Source organism: Phalacrocorax aristotelis, chromosome Z (genome assembly GCF_949628215.1).
Source record: "Phalacrocorax aristotelis chromosome Z, bGulAri2.1, whole genome shotgun sequence".
NCBI classification, from domain to species: domain Eukaryota; kingdom Metazoa; phylum Chordata; class Aves; order Suliformes; family Phalacrocoracidae; genus Phalacrocorax; species Phalacrocorax aristotelis.
The window spans coordinates 26,131,659-26,151,978 of NC_134311.1; the positions used below are offsets into that span (position 1 = coordinate 26,131,659).

A 20,320-nucleotide genomic window follows, 5' to 3' on the forward strand; every position below is an offset into this window, starting at 1 on the left:
AAATCGGTTAGTTCATTGTGCAGCGCTCTCTTCTTACAGTATGAAAAGTAAGTTTGCCTAAAAGAGTGGCCAGTTAGAAGGTCAATATTACAATATTATGTCCACCTTACTCCTCTTTTATCATCAGAGTCATGTTAAATGCCAGGAAGGTGGAATGAATTTCAGAAAAGGCACATGAATGCAACTAAATGTAAAACAGATGTTCATATAGGATCTTGAAAAGTTATTTAAGTAGTTCTGCAGTGTCCATGAATATTCATTTTATCCTGGCACAGTGGATTTATTTTGGCAATTTCTGTCAGGAAGTTACTCCCACTGAATGTTCTGTTTCGTGCTACAAGTTGTAGATAATTATTATCTAAGCAAATATCTCTTGATTCATTAGTCCACTGAATTTTGAAGAGCATGTCTTTTTATTTTAAAAATTATGTTAGCTGAATTATGTCTACAATAATGGAAGGACAAATTAGTGACCAAGTGATGGCATTGTCCTCAAGTAATTTCAAAACTGCTAGTGAAAGAGCAATAAATTAATTCTGAATTCACTCTCCAAACCATGCTTTACAAAAACTATAAGCCTACGATATAAATTATAAAACAGTAATAACAGTAGTAATTGACAGAAAAAAATATACCCTTATTTTAACTTGCATTACAAAATAATTCATTGGCATTCATTGTTTGGATTTTAAATTTGCGGCAATGATTTCTGAACTCTGGCCTGCAGAGTGACATTTCTTGATGCTCTCACCGATATTTTCATTGAAAAATTTGGATACCTTAGAAAAACTTGGGGTTGACACTGGTTGCTGGCAGTTTTAGTAACTATGAAATAGATAATTTGGGGCAGGGAAGAGTTGTCTTCACTCTGCCCTTTGCAAAGGAAATGTTTAATCACATATTTTACATATTTGTTTTGGGCTTTTTCTCATCATTTGCCAAAATGAAATTAGTCTTTATTTGAGAAGGGGAATAAGAAGGCAGAAATGTTTTCCCAGTAGTTTAAGGAATGTTACTTCTCATCTGTCTTATGGTTTTAAGGAAGCTATAAAAGTAAAAGAGTCACAGGACGTATTTTCACTGAGTCCTTTACTGAAGGGCTAAATTTAGACCTGCTTGTGCATGTTGCTTGAATACCTGTTTTTTTCAGGTTGTCTTCTCCCCCGCCCCAGCCTTTCTCTTCACTAAAACCCCTTCCCTTTTTGCCTCATCTGCTTTCAGCTTTGATCAAGCCTATCGGATGGGTTTCTCTGAGAATAATTGAATAGAGTGTGAAGAGATGTGTTCCCTGACTAGTAGAGCTTGTGACAACATGACACCCTCATATATGACATTTATTTGCAGCCAAGACATTCATTTGGTTTTGCTGGGTTTCTCTGCAGCACGCAGTACAGCTTCTTAGTTGCATCCCTCTGATTGCAATATACTACAACTATGAATCTGCATTAATAAAACCACCATCCCTTAGATAAAGCCTAGTTTTGTTTTTGCTTTATCTTTAAAGATAAAAGGCATAATTTTTTAAAAACATAATTTTGAATTGGCAAACTCACCACACCACTCTAACATAACAAAACAAACTAAAAAAAGGCTTAAGCGCACTTTGTCTTCTCTTGTTTTGAGTACTCCTGAATTCCTTCTCAGTATTCGAGGTTGCTACCTTCAGCACTCAGTATGGTCACAGATGTTCAGTGTCATATGCACATTACCTTAACGATGTGTTTGTCAAGATCTTTGTCAACACCTGTCAAATCCTCTCTTGTTTCTGATTTTACAGGCAAATCGTACCTGCCCAATTTGTAGAGCTGATGCTTCGGAAGTGCATCGTGATTCAGAATGACCAACCTTAAGAGCACAAATCTGGTTTGGGTGTTCCTGGTCACATGTATATATGAACTATTTATTGAACTTACCCATGTGGCTTCCAGCCTACCCTTTACACGAAAGGGTCAATGGACCTTACTTTGCACTGTGTGACTTAATCAATTACAAAGCTTATAACTAGTCTTCACAGTTATGGGATTGTTATACTAACAGTGTGAATGGAACTCCAAAGATTTTTTTTTTTGCTTAATTTTGTGTGTGCACTAACATTCCCTGGTTTTTGTGTGATCATTCCGAGTGTTGCTGCAAGATTACTGTGGATGTGATCTTTTAGCATGTGCTTTTATATAAAAGAAAAAGATGGGGAAAAAAAAGTGGTAGCTCCAAACAATATAGCAATCTACCTTATATAGAGCCTTCAGATACTGTGAGTGGGAATGAATGGTGTGAATGTGTTTGCTTGTGAGAGGGTGTGTGAAGTGTGCTTGTGAGTGAGTGTGCATGTGTGTTTGAGAACCTATATACCAGCATGTACTGAGAACGTGTGTGTGTGTAGTAATAATTATGCTGCAATGTATAATCTTGTGTGTTATTTAAACAGTACTAGTACTGTACACTGGTTCCTTTCCTTGTGTTTGCAGTTGCACACTGAATGCAATGGGTGCAGCAATTACAGATGTTTAGTATTTCCTCCCCAATGTACTAACAGGTATAAAGACCTTTCTACCTACTATTTAAGCAGCTGTTATGCTTCCCCTTCATTGGAGGCTTTAAATGTGTACCACTAAAGAGTGCATTGATTGTTCATACATGAGTAACCTTGGGGTTTTTAGCATATGTTATAAAGTCTCGGTTTTTAAATGGCTGATTTACAAGTTATTTTATTAATGTAAAGTTGCAATATCGCAAAAATCATTTAGCAATATTAACATTTTCAGTTGCTAATATGAATGTCAATGCTTTCTGTTCTCCTTTTAAATTTTTCTAGCTGGGTTTGCCAGTTACGTGCTTCTTCCATGAAAGGAAGCAGGAAGGACACTGAGGGTCTTGTGCAACATCTCTTCACTTTTGACCATTGTACTTGCTTAAGAACATAATCTTTTAGCTGATAAACACTGGCTTTAATCACATACATTCTTTGTCATTTACAAGGGAGTTTGTATACAACTAAAATAACTTGTAAAATACTACAATTTTATTCCTGCAACTTCATGAATAAAATAAAATTTTTAGCATTTTCTCAGAGAAGTAGAACTTTTGATTTCTTTAATTGTATCACAGGAGAAGGTGGTTTTTGATCACCAACTGCAGAATTCAGTTGCCCTGATGCTGCTTCTTGCCCTTTCTTATTTCACGATGACTGTAATATGAAGAAGGAACTCCCTTGCTTTTTGCAATCAAGCTCCCAGTGTGCTCCACTACGGAGAAAACTGGAACGCCTTCCAGGACAGTGCTGTGAAATCGGAGGTGATAACCCGGTATTCAAGTGCTCTGAATAATGTTTTATTTGGGCTGTTGAAAAAAAAAAAAAGTTTCATTTATAACATTCAGACTGTTAGCATCTTCGATATGTTCTAGCAAAATATCTAGGTCTACGTATACCATAGTTATTCAAAGGATGCACTTTTGCAACAAAATTCTGCTCCTAAATTCAGTGTCGTTACTTTGGTTGCAGCAGCACGAGTGGCACAATTAGCAATATTGCTGCAACTTGCTGCCAGTCTCAGCTTTAAGTTTACTTTTTATCATTTCTGATGCTTTTGTATGCTGCTGTGCTTCAGTATCAGTTACAATTTCAAACAGTGTTAGATGTTCTCCATGCTGATTTCTCTCTTTGAAGATTCTACAGACCAGTCACAGCTCTTGGTACAGATAAAATAAAAGCACAATTTTGCCCTATTTCAGATGCTCTTCCCTCTGTTTAGTTACACAGGTAGCTCTCAAAAAGAGTGAGTCTTTCCATACCTATCCATACTTAAGATCACTAAATAAATAAAAATGCTGTTACATCAACATCAGAATATTGGAATTTCTCCTCTCTTCCAGTGGAGTTAAAGAATAGGCTTTTCACAATAACACCTATTTTTTTAACAAATAAAATAATGTTATTTTGAAAGCATATGCCATATATGTCTTAGAAAACTTAGGCTCTTTTATATAGCTGCAGAAGAAAAAATTATGTTTGTACAGATTTAAACATAACCAACACTACTGTGCTCAGTATTCAGTTTGAAGCATGGAAAGAGGCCACACTTTCTAAGCTATATGCAAATGAACAAGGCACTCTTCTGAAGCCAAGGGAAAGTAGTCGACTGTCTTTACTCATCAAGATTTCTCCAATTCCAGAATGTCCCTTTTTCCCCAGTAAAACTGTGTGAGGCAATGGGAGGTCTAGGAGATGGAGGGTCTAAGCTGTTTGTTGCACTGTTTTGGCTCGTCTCTTCTGGAATGGTTCTTCCGTTTGCATGGGACTCTTGCAGATGTATGTGGACTTGCTTCCTGTGGTTAGTGTGTGTAAACAGCACACATGCGTGTGTTCTGAATCAGCTCAGACAAGCTACAACCAAGTCCTTTCTGTTGTGGCTGTCAAGGGAGGGGGATTCATGTTCAGCTGTTAACTGCCATGTGTTATGCACATTTGTGTGTAATTCTGCAGCCTGCCATGGTGCCTGGCAGCACCTGAATTCAGCAAGACTTTTTTTATATTCCTTGCCTTTCTGCCATCACCTGGCTCATTCTTCTCAAAAAAAAAAAAAAACCAAAACCCTAAACTGTCATACATTTGCTTTATCATATTGGCACTGCTGTGTGTTTTGCATAAACTGTCAATTTAATTTGACATTTTAGTGGATATCAAGGCCTACAGATAATTCCAATGTCTCACTTTGTGGCTTTCTGTACAAAAAACTTAAAGCCTTTTACTGTATGCCATTATGTACAGGCTCTTGAATGTGATTTCACAGCTGTTAACACATTGTGTAATACTTGGGATGAGATTTACCAACCCTTTAAGTTTAATAGTAGAAAACAAATTATTGACTGAGTTATCTTTGGGCCTGTGTAAAAACTGTGGGTTTTTTTCTTTGGTACATTGTTACCTCATTTTGCTACTTGTGTTTCAGATTTGCTAATGATTATGAAAGCATATGGGTTTTGTTGGAATCATATTTTGTGAAGTGTTTTCTTTGAATCATACTCTATTGTATCATTTAACACGTAGTTTTAAATGTATTATAAATATCTGTAACCAAATCATTTGAAGGCTTGATAAATTTTTAACAAAATTTGTACATTTTTTATGAGAGTTACTAGTAATGCTTTACTAGGTAGTGCAATGAATTTTTATTTTTAATCCCTGTGCCCAATTTTGGAGTTGAGAGAGTTGTTCAGTAATAAATGTATGATGTACACTTACACAATTTTGTCCTGTTCTTTCTTTCAATAAGAGGTGCATTGTTTCCTTTTATTATTTTGCATATTTCTATGCATGATCATGCAACTCTAGATATTGGCAACAGATGCTTGTGTTGTAGTGCAGGATTGACTTTTTTCAATCTACTTTGAGAGATCATAAGAAAATTATAGGAAATGTGTCATATTTCTGAAAGTGTAAAATAACTATAATTCATAGAACTTGAAGCCTTGCTAAAAGATCAGCTTTCTAAAGACGTTACTTAGTTAAGGAAGATTTGCAGGGATGGAGGTGCTCCTTAGACATAGTATTTTCACTGTGTATCAGCTGAAGCTGTGTTACACTTTGCATCGCCCTAACAGTGGTAAAAAATGCATCCTGAGTTAAGGATGAAACTGAATCTTAAGGAGTTTGATTAACCAGGATCACAAGAAGCTGGTGGTGAAACAAACACCAAAAACAAGTTGTTTGGTTTTGTTTTTAATGACATGATGTAAACCAAGTTGGCAGGTAATGATTGAAAAGGTTTTCATTTACATAGGGTATTTAATAGCTTCATGAATAGCAGGTGTTCTTGCTACTCAAACATTTGAAGATCCATTGGTGCTTTGAGAACCCTTATTCAAATATTCATATACATGTCTTTTGGATTTATAATCCTGGATAACAACTAGTTCGCTCTCTTTCATACAGGAAATGTTAATTATTAATTACACTGTTGAAAATGGACAGTGCTGCCAGTGGTACTTGCAAAACTAAGGTACTGGGCTGCCCAGCTTCAGTGATGAAAGGGGAACTTAGAAGCACTGGTGACTGGCTTAGAGCCTGTACCAGCAGGGCTTCATGGTAGAGGTCATAGAATATCTCAAGTTGGAAGGGGCCTGTAAAGATCATTGAGTCCAACTCCCTGCTCCTCACAGGACTACCTAAAATTAAACCAGTCAAATTAACCCAGCCATGCCTTTTTGTGCATCTCCTCTGTAGGGTATGATTTATGCTTAGCACATACCGTGCCATGGAAGTATGGTTCTTGAATAGGAGAATCAGCAAATATGTGAATGTCTTCCCATTCCTGGTAACATGAAATCTGTGAACTGGCTAAGACTCTCAAAAAACAATTTGCAAAGCCAGCAAAGAGGGTTATTGCAACTTCAGAGAGAAATCATGTGTGTTGGAGTTGGAAGAGATCAATCATTGTCAAGGCAACATCTCCACTAGAAAAGATAGGTACCTGTGAGCTTGGAGACTTGCAAATCCGCATTTGCTGGCACCCAAATACTTTGCAAAGCAGCTTCCAGGCATGTAGTGGTTTTGGCTGGGGTAAAGTTCATGTTCTTCACAGGGGCTAGCATCCCACTCTCTTCCTCAGCCTATAAAGTGGCTGTCTTTACTGATCCTGCTTTACCACTGCTTGTGAGTCTTCCAGCATTCTCAGTAATTAGCTGACAATTTATGTTACTAGTTTTTAGTAAATCATATCACTGCCTCCATATTCTGCATCCTGTATGGTTTTTTGTGGTCCTTTTCTCCTGTCTTACTTAAAACTACTGGCCACGCCAGCTTCTCTAGCTTGTGTGTCTGCTGTAACCCTCCATCCCCTACAGCTCCCACCATGGTGAACACAACCTCGTGACCTTCAACTGCGGTATCTCCTTGCATCAGATTAATAGTTTTCATGTCCACAGTGCTTATCAACTGATCTAGGAATGACGGTATGCTTAAGAACAGATGGAATTCCTTATTCTTTATTTAGTCTTATATATGCTAAAGATGACCTTGGCTTCTCAGGGGCAGTGGCATTGCTATAGCTTTTGTCCAATTCTGGCCTTTGCTAACCTTGGTACCTTTAGATTGCTTTATTTAACAGCCTAAGTGTCACTGAAATGGGGAATAAAATTCCTTAACACCAATGTAGTATTAAGAAGCAGGCATTCTTTATTACAGCGCCAGATGCACAGGGAATAATTCCTTCTAGTGTGCATCCCCACCGGAGTTCATTTTTGACATTTACATGTGACAGTTAACACACCATGCCTAGGTAATACATAATCATCGACCTGACTAAACATCCGCTTCTTCCATTGGCCTGTATCTTCTGTGCTTAGATTTAAAGCTACAGTGTGATTTTAATTCACACTGCATGCTCAGGAGGAGTGGGGGCTAGTCCTTTCATCCCTTGATTGAGTCGGTGGTCGCAATCTCCCCTTCACAGAATTACCCTTCCCCCAGTTTCTGCTTCAGCGCCTTCTGGGCCAAGATATTCCCTTTTATCACTGCTCTCTTCACCTCTGGCTTTCCCTTATCTTCGCACCCTTCTTTGTGGCAGGATGTCTCCACTGTTAGTCTTTTAGGAGGTTCTCCTTAGAGAGGCATGCATTGCTAATACCCACTTATCTGGCTTAATCATTATTTACTACCTTGTTAAAATTCTCAGGTGTTAGTTTCTACTCCTAACTATGATCCTTTCTTAACGACTAACTCCTATGCTATTCCATTTCATCCAAGAAGAATATGTATACATTTGAGGTAAGGTAAGGATCTTCCCTTATCAATTGCTGCATCCACAAAGCTCTGTGCTTTCTCAAATATGCAAACAGAATGTGAGTCATCAGTTCTAAAGTCTATGCTCTGCCTAACACAGTCTTATGTGCTGGCTTTTGCAGTGGATTGGACTGTGCCACTTACTATCTCTCACAGGGTAGTTTCCCTTTCTGAAAGAATTCATGTACCACCAGGCTTCTGGTACCTAAACCCAAATTTAACAGATTTTCATTTTGAAATGAAGAGCTGATGGACAACGTGGAGAGGTAAAGCACCACCATGGCACCATTGGAAGAGTCGAAGTTAACAGCTGTGCAGATGCCCAATGAGACAGCAGAGGCTGACGGCATGTTGTGTGTCAGAAAAGCAGTGCTACACTATCTGGTTGCATGTTGTGTTGACTTACTAGCACATAAACCTTTCCTCCGAGCTTCAAGTTAGCACACTTTATTTTAGATTTACTCCCAGCTAAAGACAGTCTCCTGGTAGCTCATTTTGCTGTAGCAAGTTGACCAGGTATTTCAGCTATTGTGGTGGAAGAAGGTACCATGTTTGATAGACATGGTGAACCTTCTCACTGCAGCAAGGATTACAGGCAAGATTTGTGGTTACTTCATTCACCAAGCCCAGTAAGGCTGCCACTGGGAGGTCTGGCAATGAGACAGCAGGAACAAGTAGAGGATTTTTTTCCATACTGTTTCCAACATCTCCCCCATTTCTTGCAGCCGTTTATCCTTCATCTTTATTTCCTTATTTCTTCTCACACTTCATACGTTACATTAACAGTTTGAGCACACAAACCCCAGTAATTTCCCCACTGGTATATTCAGCTGCATCTGTACTTTTTTATTTTATGCACACAACAGTAACATAAGCAATTATAACTGTGCTTCAGCTAGCACAAGTAACTACCAGCTAGACTTCCCAAACCACTGATTTCCTGTTTTGCATCATTACCCTGCCTTTGTACTAAAATGAACTTCCTTAAGTGGTGACGCTGTGGCAGAAAACAAGCAATAAACCTCAGATAGCACCACTCACTGATATCAATGCATTCTGTAGTCACAGTAATGTCTGCTGGTGTGGCCTTGGGAAAGTATTGGGTCAGCAGTATTTCCCAAGATGTCAAACTGGATTGTCTGTATGATTTGGTAAATTATTTTGTATGTAGTAACATTGCTACTTGAATAGTTTTGCGAGAATGGTTCCCAACGGAAAACAGGATGTTTTTCTGTATTGGTGTTGCTTTTACATTTGCTGCTGCTGCTCTTATGTGCAAGAAGCTGGTAGAATCTGAGGAAAGCATCTTTTTGAGTGTATCCTCCTGGTAGAATCTGAGGAAAGCATCTTTTTGAGTGTATCCTCCTTCCTTTGGCTTAAAACACCTGCATCAAATCTATGGAGACAACCAGTGAAACAGAAGGAGCTTCATGGGATATCTCCCAGGACATCTGTCATGGAGGACTGTGCTGAGGGATACCTGAACCTAGTCAAATTGGGGTCCTGGGTGTTGTCATGAGCTCAGTTGGTGCTGGCAGGCCGTGGGTTAAGTGTCAGAGGAAATGCAGTACAGTCATGTGCAAGAACTTAGAGGTGCTTTGCATCTCCAAGGGAACGTACACTGAGAAGTGAGGCGCCTGAAGCATGCAGACAGGCGGGCACCCAGAGGTTTGCAGAAAGGTGAAAGGTGTGTTCTAGCAGGGGAACTTTCATACACAGAGAAGTTCTGGAAAGAGTGTGGGCAGCAATACATGAGTGCCCTACACCTGTTTGATTTTCTTAGAAATAGTCTGATACTGCAGCACTGAAAATACTGACTAGCCACGGAACTGCTGCGCCCTCTGGAGCATCATCTCTTGGAGACACGTAGAGATCTGTCTTTGTGCAACCCAACATTTCTAGTGGGAGTGAATGTGCTGCAGGTTAGCCAGCTGCCACTGCTGCATGAAAAGCATCCCGTCAAGAAAACAGGTATTCAAGCGGTTTTGAGTCATGTGGTGTAACAGATAGGAAGTGAGGTAAAAAAAAAACACACTTGAACTGAGCTTGTCTGACATGCTCAGAAAAGCATGTCAGAATAAGAATATGCAGCATTAGGGGAAAAAAAAAACTGAGACTGAGCTCCTTTCACGTACAGGGACTGATTAAATCTTTTAGACAGGACTGAGTTTGCAGTTGGACTTGACAATCTTAGAGCTCGTTTCCAACCTTAATGATTCTATGATTCTGTGACTCTATGAGTTTTTGTAGCCAGGAGAAATATATTAACCAAACCATGTTTATTAGGTTTTGGAGGATGTTTAGGGTTTTTTGGAGAGGGGGTTACAGGGAGATTATAGGAGAGAAGTTGAGAGGAAGAAGAGAAGAAGCAATTCAGAGCTTATTTGACTACTAGGAGCCTAGGCCATCATGTAGTCTTTTTCAGTAATTGAAGACAAACTGTTCAGCTCAAGAGCTGAGGCCAAGAAGTGAAACAAAGTGTTCCTCAAAACAAGGAAGGGAAATAGTTCTTCATGCAACAGACTAGTAATGAAAACATAACATGTTTGTACAGCTTACCATCTTACAAAAAAAGACCCTTAACGGTTAGCTGTCATTGTTTTGCATAGTAATTAGAAAATATTTATTTAAAAATTCATATAATCATCATGTTAATTGAGAGAGGTAATTATGTATACTGGTGCAGCTAGAACACGTGGCTTTGCAACATCTGAAGTATTAGTTCTCTTACAACTTGCTCTTGCTCTGCAATTTACTGACCTGCTGTTGGTCATAGGCCATATCCCTTTGTGTACATAGGGTTATTACCTCTTCTACAACATATGCTTCCTTTCCAACACAGAGAGCCATGAGCACTCTGAGCCTGTATGATTTCAAGATGTGAACCAGTTTGTCTGGCCTTGTTGTCACCGAAATCAGGAATAAACCTCATAACGCCAATGTAGTGTTAAAAGGCAGGCATTCTTTATTTTCTGTGCCGGATGCATGGGGGATCGCTCCTCCTAACATGTACACACAGTCAGATCTCATTGTGCCGGTTAAGTACATGCTTTATGTACATATTCATTAGTTTTCTGTTAAAAGTTATACATATTCATCATATGCAAATTTCATTTGCACATGCCTGTTGGTGTCTCCCCATGGTCGTTAGCTGTCTCTGGATGAAGGACATACTCTTCCTCACTGTGTCCGCTAGTTCACCCTTGCTTTCGCGCAAACTCAGGTCTGAGATTACGTATGTACTATCCTTGAGGCATGGTCTGTTCTGGTTCAGTGTTTGCTCTGCAGTTCCTTATCTTTATGGTTCTGTACATCTACTTTTCTTAAGGTCAAATGTCATCATAACTTTGTTTAGGTGCTTCTTGTCTTGAGCCCTTTCTGGCTCCCCCAAAGCAACAAGTTTCAGTCACCGTGCAGGCTGTTCCTGTTAAGGCTATCTCATTATCCTGGCTAAGTTTTGGCTTTGGGCCCCAGCATTTGTTGAGCTACACTAGATTGCATTAGTAACACCCAACTATCTATCCCCTGAATCATTGCTACCTGAAAATGAGGCTTTAATCCTTAAAACAGAGGTTTGGACCCTAAGCACTAAGAGTGAGGGTTTGGGACCTAAAAATTAGGGTTTGAGCCTTAAAAGAGGGGTTCTGACAGAAACATATTGTCTATTGTTTCATTCGCATTAACTAATGACTAAAATACAGACCAAAGAATACACTGATTGTCCCCAGACTTAATTTTCAGATGGATAGTATAGCTTGGTTGGTTAACTTCATCACCCTGGTTACATTATGACATTTTGCTATGTCATTTTCCTTCCAAAGCACAAGGCCAAATTAAAAAAATTCATTTACTGCAAACTGCCCTTCATCTTCCTCTGTAGACCATGGCAGCTTGGGGCAGCATCAGCAGATTTAAGGAGACATATCAGAGAAAGGAGGTTGCAGAGCATGAAAGGAAATGATTGCTCTTTGTTTTTAAGACTTCAACTTGGGGAATGTTCAGTTAGCAACAAAAGGAGTAAATCAGTTGAGAACTACAAATGATACAGCATCAAAAAATAAAGATGTCAGTTTTGGTCTTGGATGATTGCTCACTCACATACTAAAATAATTCTATCACCAGACCATCTGTCTGTGTTATTAACGGGGTGTCTGTTTTAACAAATGAATGGTGTTAGCATAATATTTAGCAAGCTTGTGCAATGCACAGTCATTAACTGTACATTAACTGTACACAAAAGGATAGGAAATAATATAACTTTCTTAGGGTTTGACATTTACTGACCAATATCAATATCATATGCTGAGGAAGTCACAGAAAACACAACATTAATATTCATTACAGTAATGTATTTGTAGGTCATCCAATTCTGCATACCCTCATTTTAGTGTAATCGCCTCAACAAGTTCCATCAATTTATTAATAGAAGAGCAAACCAAATAGAGAATTGATGCGTGACTTGAATTTACCCCAAGGGACTGGAGCAGAGGGAAGAGCCAGAAGCACAAGCCTTCAGGTTAACCAAAGGTCACTCTGAAAAGGTTAACTGCTGAATTCATCCTGAGGTAGCAGGTGGAAGTGCTATTTTGCAAGAACACCGTGCCTGAAGTTAAAGGTATAATCTGTCCTAATCTGTTAAGAACTGATGATTTACTTTGGTAAGTCTTTCTCAGGATATCAGAAATTTGGAGCACAGACAAGATTTGTCATGCTTAATCATACTGATTAAGGAGCATATTCCTTGGGAATCCATGTGTACTAAAAACCTGTGGGCTGCCTGCTTTCCTGGGGATTGCTTCAGAAGTGGGGTTTTGCAGCTGATCTCTCCAAAGTGAGCCCATAATTTTGGTTCTGATAGATTTTGCAGAAACTGATGCCAAGGGCAATCTCTTCATCAAGTGTCATAAATCACAGTCCCTGAGCTTCAGAAACACAGCTGGGTCTGTTCCTGATACGTGACAGCTTGGTTGCTAGGACTTCTGCCCTCAGTTCATGGACTGTTAGGTAGATGGCTCTGTAGGAAAGGGGCAATGGAAAGACACACTTCCATTTTGATCTTATTTTAAGACCTGGAGAAAAAATATCCCAAAAGACAGCTGAGAAGACTGTACCCAGATATACCAAGTCTCTGTGGCACTATGTCCATTGGATGAGGCAAAATGCCTCAACCAGTGGAAGGCTTCTCACCTCCCTAGGAACAGCCCTAGACAGACAGATGGTAGCAATTCAACAGCTAATGCTTTCTGGGGTGACAGAGGGGGCATTTCCTTCACTGCACTGTGCATCTGGCTGTGTCTCAGAGCTGAGGTTCCATAACACAAAACCTTCAACAGCAACGTGAGTTCTACATACTCCCACTCCTCCTCCTCCCCTTTGTCTTCCTCCCTCCCAACATGGTGTGCTGACCCCTCAGTAGTGGCCAGGGTCACAGGTTATTGCCAAGCTGAACCAATTTCCTGCCTTTTGTGGCAATAAGAGCACAGCTGAGGCCAATATCTCTGCCAAGTTCCTCTCCCTGTAAGTCAACAGCGATGCAGACAGCTCTGCCTTGCTACCAGACAGTACGGCTGGTAGGCTGGGGAAAGCTTGGTGAGATTGTCATCCCTAAGATGCTTCTTAGAGACCTACATAATGTTTGTGAATGCTATTAATGTTGCAGAAAGTATTGAATATTTTACAGTCCTGCCAAAGCTCTGTGGCACAGCCATGACATTAGGAAATATCGTTCCACCCCAGAGATATCACTGGTCCTGGCATTGCTATTAGGTCAATGAGACTGGGAGTGCTTTTCTCCTCAAATGGGGCTGTGCAGAGGGACAGCAGATGGACTGTATAAGGCACACTGCTCAAAAAGGGAGAGTATCTTGCTTGGCATCATCCTTTCTGCTCCACAGGTACCAATATCCATGGAAGCCAGACTCTGTGAGAAGGAAAGTGGTGTGTAGGAGGATATTTAATCTGAAAGGGCAGTTTCCATGTGAATTGTACATGGTGTTATTTCACTGACAGGGCATCTAAATTATAGCAGATTAAGATGTAGATGTAATGGTTTGTGTTCGAACAGAAGCAAGGCAGTTTACATCCTGGCCTTACTTGGTGAGACAGGGAACCGTTCCTCTGTATGGCTGACCTAGGTATATGCAGGTGGTGGCTGCCATTATTACACCATCCTTTACAACATCTTACACCTCTGGTGGTAGGTAAATGGTACTTACCTACCTGCTACTATTTCTCGACTCTTCTCCCCAAAAGCTGCTCTGTGGGTTGTTATCTACCCACAAATTAGTGGGCCAATTTACATTTCCCTGGAAATTTTCTGGGGAGATGTATGATGTGCCTTTTGGGTAGCAACTTCAGCTGCTGTACTTTGGCCCCTGAAAGACAACCACCTGTTACTCAGGCAAGAAGCACCTGCTCTGCAATTGGCAGTGTTGAGCAAGTATACAAAGAACTGATAAACAACAGAATACTAGGGATAAGCAAAGGGCAGAGGACTCAGAGAATACCTGTTCTTCAGATCTCAGTTCCCAATGAATGCACACAGATTTCAGTGCTACCTTTGCTGGGCTGTCCTAGGACAGTGTTGTTGATGCAACAGATGCATCAACAACCTGGTGGACAAGCAAAGCAGAAAAATAGAAAGTGAAATCAGAATGTTGTCATAAATAGAGGTAGATGGAAAAAGATAATCCAGGAGAAAAATTATCTCCTAATGATCTTCCCCCTACTGCTAGTTACAGGGTTGTCAGTAGCAAACAGAACACATCACAGAGAGAATCTGTGGCTGAAGCCCAATAATAAGAGAAAAGGAAGAGAAGAACAAAACCAAGTCAGTACAAGATAGGGAGAGAGGATATACGAAATGTATAGATAACAACATTAAACACAAATTCTACATTTCTTAGCCCTATGTGGCAATCCCTCTCCCAGCTGCACATCAGACTATGTCCTTACATTGAAACTTGCTCGCTCTTCCTAGCTGTCTTCTCCCAGTCAATCCACATGAAACCAGTCCTGCTTGATCTGAGCATCTCCATGCTGGATATCCAGCCTAGATCCTGTCTGGGACTTAGAACACCCTCTCCTCCCTGTGAAAGGAGTATCCCCTGAGCCATTGCAAGGCTGCATGGACCATGGTGTGGGTCAGTGTCATAAGCTAGCAGCCATGGGAGAATGTGTCTTCATCTAGAACACTATGTGTAGTACCTAACATGTTTCTTCAAATTTGCTTCAAAGTCCTATTTTTTCTTCCCTGTATAAAAGCTAGCTGTTTCTTTTTATATTGCTGACATTGGAGGAGCAAGAGCACAGAGATTGCTTTGGTGAGCTAGACCTGCCCTGTGAAAGCATCTTCCCACAGGTAACTTTTTCTGTTTAGGAGGGACTATGGCTTTTGCAAACTCACAGCCTCCTTAACCCTTCTTACCTGGAAAGAGGCACAGCAGTGGGCTGTTCTAACCATGACCAAGGAGAGCAGGGCATTTTCTTTCTCTGTATAGGTACAGTGCTCTGTTTTTGCAGAGTGAACTACAAATATCTCCTCCTTGATTTGAAAGTAATTGTCTTTGGCTGAACCACATACAAGATAGTTCTTCTAAGGATACTGTACAAATGTGGTTCTGTGTGGCTGGTCTCCTGAAAAGGGTGATTATACCTACTTTTAAAAAGCTTGATTATTTATGTAGCAGTAACAGCTAAATCCAAGCATTAAACAAACATACTACTCAAGGTACAGGTATATAATACCATGAGGCTCTTGCTGCTTTGTTGGCTCTGATGGCCACAGTCTTTGGTGGGTTTTGGTGTCTGAGGCCAAGACGGCCAGTCTTGAGAGTTCTTTGACAAGGGAAGCCAGAACTGATGCGAATTGTCTGCTCTTTTCCTCAAGCTCTGCTGTGTCACTGGCATTTATACAGATTGTTCTGTAGGCCAAGACCAGCATCATCCAAATGTATGTCTCAAGGTTACAGTCCAGGGCCTTTGGTGTGCAGGATGACCCTGGCAAGAGCAGGGGTTGTTGCTGGGTAAGAAGGCTGCAGGGCTCCAGGCAGAGCACTGTGAAGGAAAGATGTAGTGAGAGCCAGACACATCCAGTTTGGGCTTGTGAAAGCTGGATGTAGGCTCCCTCTGACCTGGGCTGGTGCCTGGGATGCTTCCTGGGGCAGATAGGGCAAGCTGGGGTGTGTGGAGGATCTCAGCTGAGGATGCCAGGGCAGCTCTGGGGCTCTGATAGCTCCCTAGGACTGCTCTTCAGATCCCCACATGACAGGGTGGTGACATGGGGTGCCTCTTCAGATCACTCTGTGTCTCACTCCGGTTTGGTACTTTTACTGGTCACTGGATTAAAAAGTGAAATAAACCTGATGTCAGGAAAAAGAAATTTGGAAATAACTTTACTTTTCTTTTTTAGTAGTTGAGTGGGTTTGGCTGAGTCAGCTGTTGGTATCTTCATGTATATTGATATATATTAATTTCTTTGCTTACTTTAACATGATGCCTGTGATAATGTATAATGTTAGATTGCCCTACACTAAATTCTAAACTTTTCCCCCCCAACTTAAAATGCATGTGTGTCCTTGACCTCACTGCTTCCTTTTCAGCTTGCACAAGGGAAAGATGACCTGAACTTCTGGGGTCAGTTTCTGCAGGTCTTCCTTTAATATAAGAAAATAAAGACTAATTCTGTAAAGCTGAAAGCAAGTAAATTCAAGGGACACCTGTCTGTACTTCAAAACCTGAAGTGATCTTGCTTTCCTTGAACTACTGCAGCACAAAGGTTAATTGCAGTTCTATCTAAATTAAACTACTCAGGCAGAAGTGTATGTCTCACTTCAGAAGAGAAAATAATTCCAGTTGGAAGGGACCTACAACAATCATCAAGTCCAACTGCCTGACCACCTCTGGGCTGACCAAAAATTAAAGCATGCTATTAAGGACATTGTCCAAATGCCTCTTCAACACTGACAGGCTTGGAGCATCAACCACCTCTCTAGGAAGCCTGTTGCAGTGTTTGACCACCTTCTTGGTAAAGAAGTGTTTCCTAATGTCAAGTCTGAACTTCCCTTGATGCAACTTTGAACTATTCACAGGCATCCTGTCAATGGATCCCAGGAAGAAGAGATCAGCACCTTCCTCTCCCCCTCCTCAGGAAGCCGTTGAGAGCAATGAGGTCGCCTCTCAGCCTGCTTTTCTCCAAACTAGACAAACCCAGAGTCCTCAGCTGCTCCTCATAGGACATGCCTTCCAGCTCTTCCACCAGCTTTGTTGCCCTCCTCTGGACACACTCAGGTGCCTTAACTTCCTTCTTACACTGTGGGACCCAGAACTGCACGCAACACTCAAGGTAAGGCCACACCAACGCTAAATACAGCGGGATAATCACCTTATTCAACTGGCTGTTTATGCTGTATTTGATGCAGCTCAGGATGGTATTTGCCCCCTTGGCTGCCAGGGCACAGCACTGACTCATACTGAGCTTAGTGTCAACCAGCACCCCGCAGATCCCTTTCTGCAGGGCTGCTCTCCAGCCACTCCCCTCCTGATTTATACTTATGTCCAACATTACTCCATCCCAAATGCAGAATCCAGCATTTGTTCTTGTTAAATATTATGACACTGATGATTGCTCAATGCTCCAATCTATCTAGAACACTCTGCAAGGCCTCTTGTCTCTTGAAAGAGTCAACAGCACCTCCCAGTGTACAATCATCAGCAAACTTGCTAATGGTGCATTCAACTCCTGCCACCAGTTCATTGATAAAAATATTGAACAAGATTGGCCCTAGAACTGAGCCCTGAGGAGCACCACTGGTGACTGGTCACCAGCCAGAGGTAGCCCCCTTCACTACAGCCCCTTGAGCCCTGCTGTTCAGCCAGTTCTTCACCCAGCGCACCATGTACCAGCTCATCTCACAGCTGGACTAGTTGTCCAGAATGACGCTGTGAAGGACAGTATCAAAATCCTTACTAAAACCCAGAAAAACTACATCCTCCTCCTTCCCTTCATCCCCTGGACAGGTGACATTATCATAGAAGGATATCAGATTAATTAAACAGGACTTTCCCTCTGTGAACCCATGTTGGCTGTGCCTGATGACTGCAATGTCCTTTACATGCCTTTCAACAGCACCCAGTATGACCTTCCCTATAATTCTTCCAGGTACTGAGGTTAGACTCTGTAGTTTCCTGAGTCTTCCCTTACGCCCTTGTTGTAAGCTGGAATAACACCGATGAGCTTCCAGTCAGCGGGGACCTCCCCAGACTCCTAACACCTTTGGTAGATGATTGAGAGGGGTCCTGCTGTAACGTCTCCTAGCTCTTTCAGTACTCTGGGATCAATCTCACCAGGCCCCATGCACTTATGAACACTCAACAGATAAAACTGGCCCTTTATAACTGCAGTGCCCACAAATGCAAAGTCACTGTTCCCACAGCCATGGTCCTCCAATTCAGAGGACCGGACAGCCCAATGTCTACTGCCAATCCCAATGTCTACTGTCAGTATTAAACAGTGAGGCTTAAAAAGCATTGAATGCTTTTGCTTCTTCTTCATTCCTATTTGACAGAGATATTTTACTTTTCTGTGGTTTAAAACATGTGTGTTGAAAGGGTTAACTCAGTAACACAAGGACATACAGTTTTCATAATGTCAGAAAGTATATGTCTGTGAGTATATTTTGCTAAAAATTAGCAAGAAATATATAGATCAATACACTTCTAATAGCCTAGAATAATTTTCTATATTTTAAAAGGAAACTGTGCGATCCAACCACAAAAGAATTCCTACTTTCATTTACTTTCTTAATGAAAATGTTAAACCACAAAGAATATTCAGTGTCAGTAAAATTAGGAACTTCAAAATTGTATTTGTTTTTCAGGAAAATAAAACTTGAACATGAAAATTGAACTAATGTAGCACTACTAAGATACTTTCTAATCTACTGTAAAACTAGTTTACTTAAAATATACAGACACATGCAAAAGAATCCAGAAGGTTTGCTTGACCCAGAATAAAAATAGGGCTTCCATATACAATCCCTCTGCAAATGGCTAACCCTGCCGTAAACCAAAAACAAAATAAACTCTGATTTCTGCCATTAAAATTCTTTCTCTTCTCAAGCCAGAAGGAAGCGTGGCTTCTATTGAAAGCACCCCAGTTTGATACAGGATTCTTGGCTTCAGCCTTATTTAACATTCACTCCTTGTGTGGCCGGGATTCAAAGCTGTTTAATGCCTACAGATGTTGTCTAACTGCCATTTCAAGTTGCAATATCTTTGCCAAAGTGGTGAATCAGGTTTTGGTTTTTTTTGTAGGTGTTTGCAAAAAAAAAGTCCAGATCCTCACCAGAACCTGTAAACTGTACATGAAAACAGACTTCACTCCTCCCCTTCACCCCTACACTCAAGTACAAAGACAGAGCCAAGTTTGTATTAGGAATTTTCTGTACAAAGAAATAGAGAACGCTAAGGCTAAACCAAACCAGGTCTCTGTGTGTTGCATGCTGTCAGCTCCATACAGAAATTTTGCAGGAATGAACCCCTAGCTTGCAGACGACTTATGCGATCCAAAGTCAAGAGAAGGACAGTGTTGTTTCACCTCAAAACTAACAGGTGAAGACTCAGCCCCATTCTGACCCCACCAGCCCACCGCACCCCTCCCCGCTAGCTGGCTTTCACATTGAGATGGTGCTGAAGCAGGAAGAAGTCATAAGACTTTGTGTTTTCTTCTTGATTTAACTCTACTTCTCTCCACTGCCCATGCTGGAAGATAATTCTTCTTGGCCAAGAACTGCCCAAGGCATTCTCTAAGGCATTTAAGCCCTGTTTTGAAAGCTTAATGGGGTTCCCTCCAGAAAGACGAATGTGGGAGCTGCATGCAAAGAGCAAGTCCATCCTGCTCTTCTGACCTCTCACAACCACAGTGCAGCAGCACTCTTTCAGTGTTAGACAGTAAAGTCCCAGGGTGAAAGTACGTCTGATTTTATCAGCACCTGACCACTCACTAGAGTTTATGCAAACATTTCAGTTTTATTGTAATTCTGTCCTCTAAAGTAAACAATTAAAAATGTTAAAAAGCCCAGAAAGTCTAGCTCAGTAGGTTAATTTGCAAAGTCACATGTGAAATGGGAAATAATGCCCTAGGTACTAATAACCTGCAAAGTCTAACACTGCAAGTCGTGAACCTCAATAATGTCTTCACAAACTGATGAACTGTTGTTTGCATAGGTAGACTAGAAAGTGGATGGAAAATTGCCTGGACAGCTAGGCACTAAGTACCGTCATTAGATGTACAAAGTCCAGGTGGTGGCTGGGTTCTAGTCCCATTCCTCAGGGATCGATGCTGAGCCCAATGCTCTGTAAAGGTCTTATCAACAAACAGGGCAACAGGATGGAATACACCCTCAGCAAGTCTGCTGTGATTACAAACCAAGAGAGGATGTAGCAGGGGATGAGGAATAACAGTGGAAGGCAGGGTCACTCTTCTGAGGGACTGTGACATGCTGCAGAAATGCACCAGCATGAACCTCACAAAGATCAAGACAG

General features: G+C 41.0%; 1 protein-coding gene across 3 annotated transcripts in view; it reads left to right on the plus strand.

Annotated features, from left to right (window-relative positions):
- RNF38 (ring finger protein 38) overlaps window positions 1-5,243 on the plus strand; it is a 127,514-nt gene extending 122,271 nt beyond the window's left edge. For all 3 annotated transcript variants that reach the window (XR_012657921.1, XM_075078439.1, XM_075078440.1), the window contains one exon: window positions 1,778-5,243. Coding sequence is in view for 2 of the 3 variants with exons in the window: in XM_075078439.1 (XP_074934540.1) it covers window positions 1,778-1,840 (63 nt within the window). In the remaining variant the exon portion in view is untranslated. The remainder of the gene's footprint in view (window positions 1-1,777) is intronic.
- The last annotated feature ends 15,077 nt before the right edge of the window (window positions 5,244-20,320 follow it).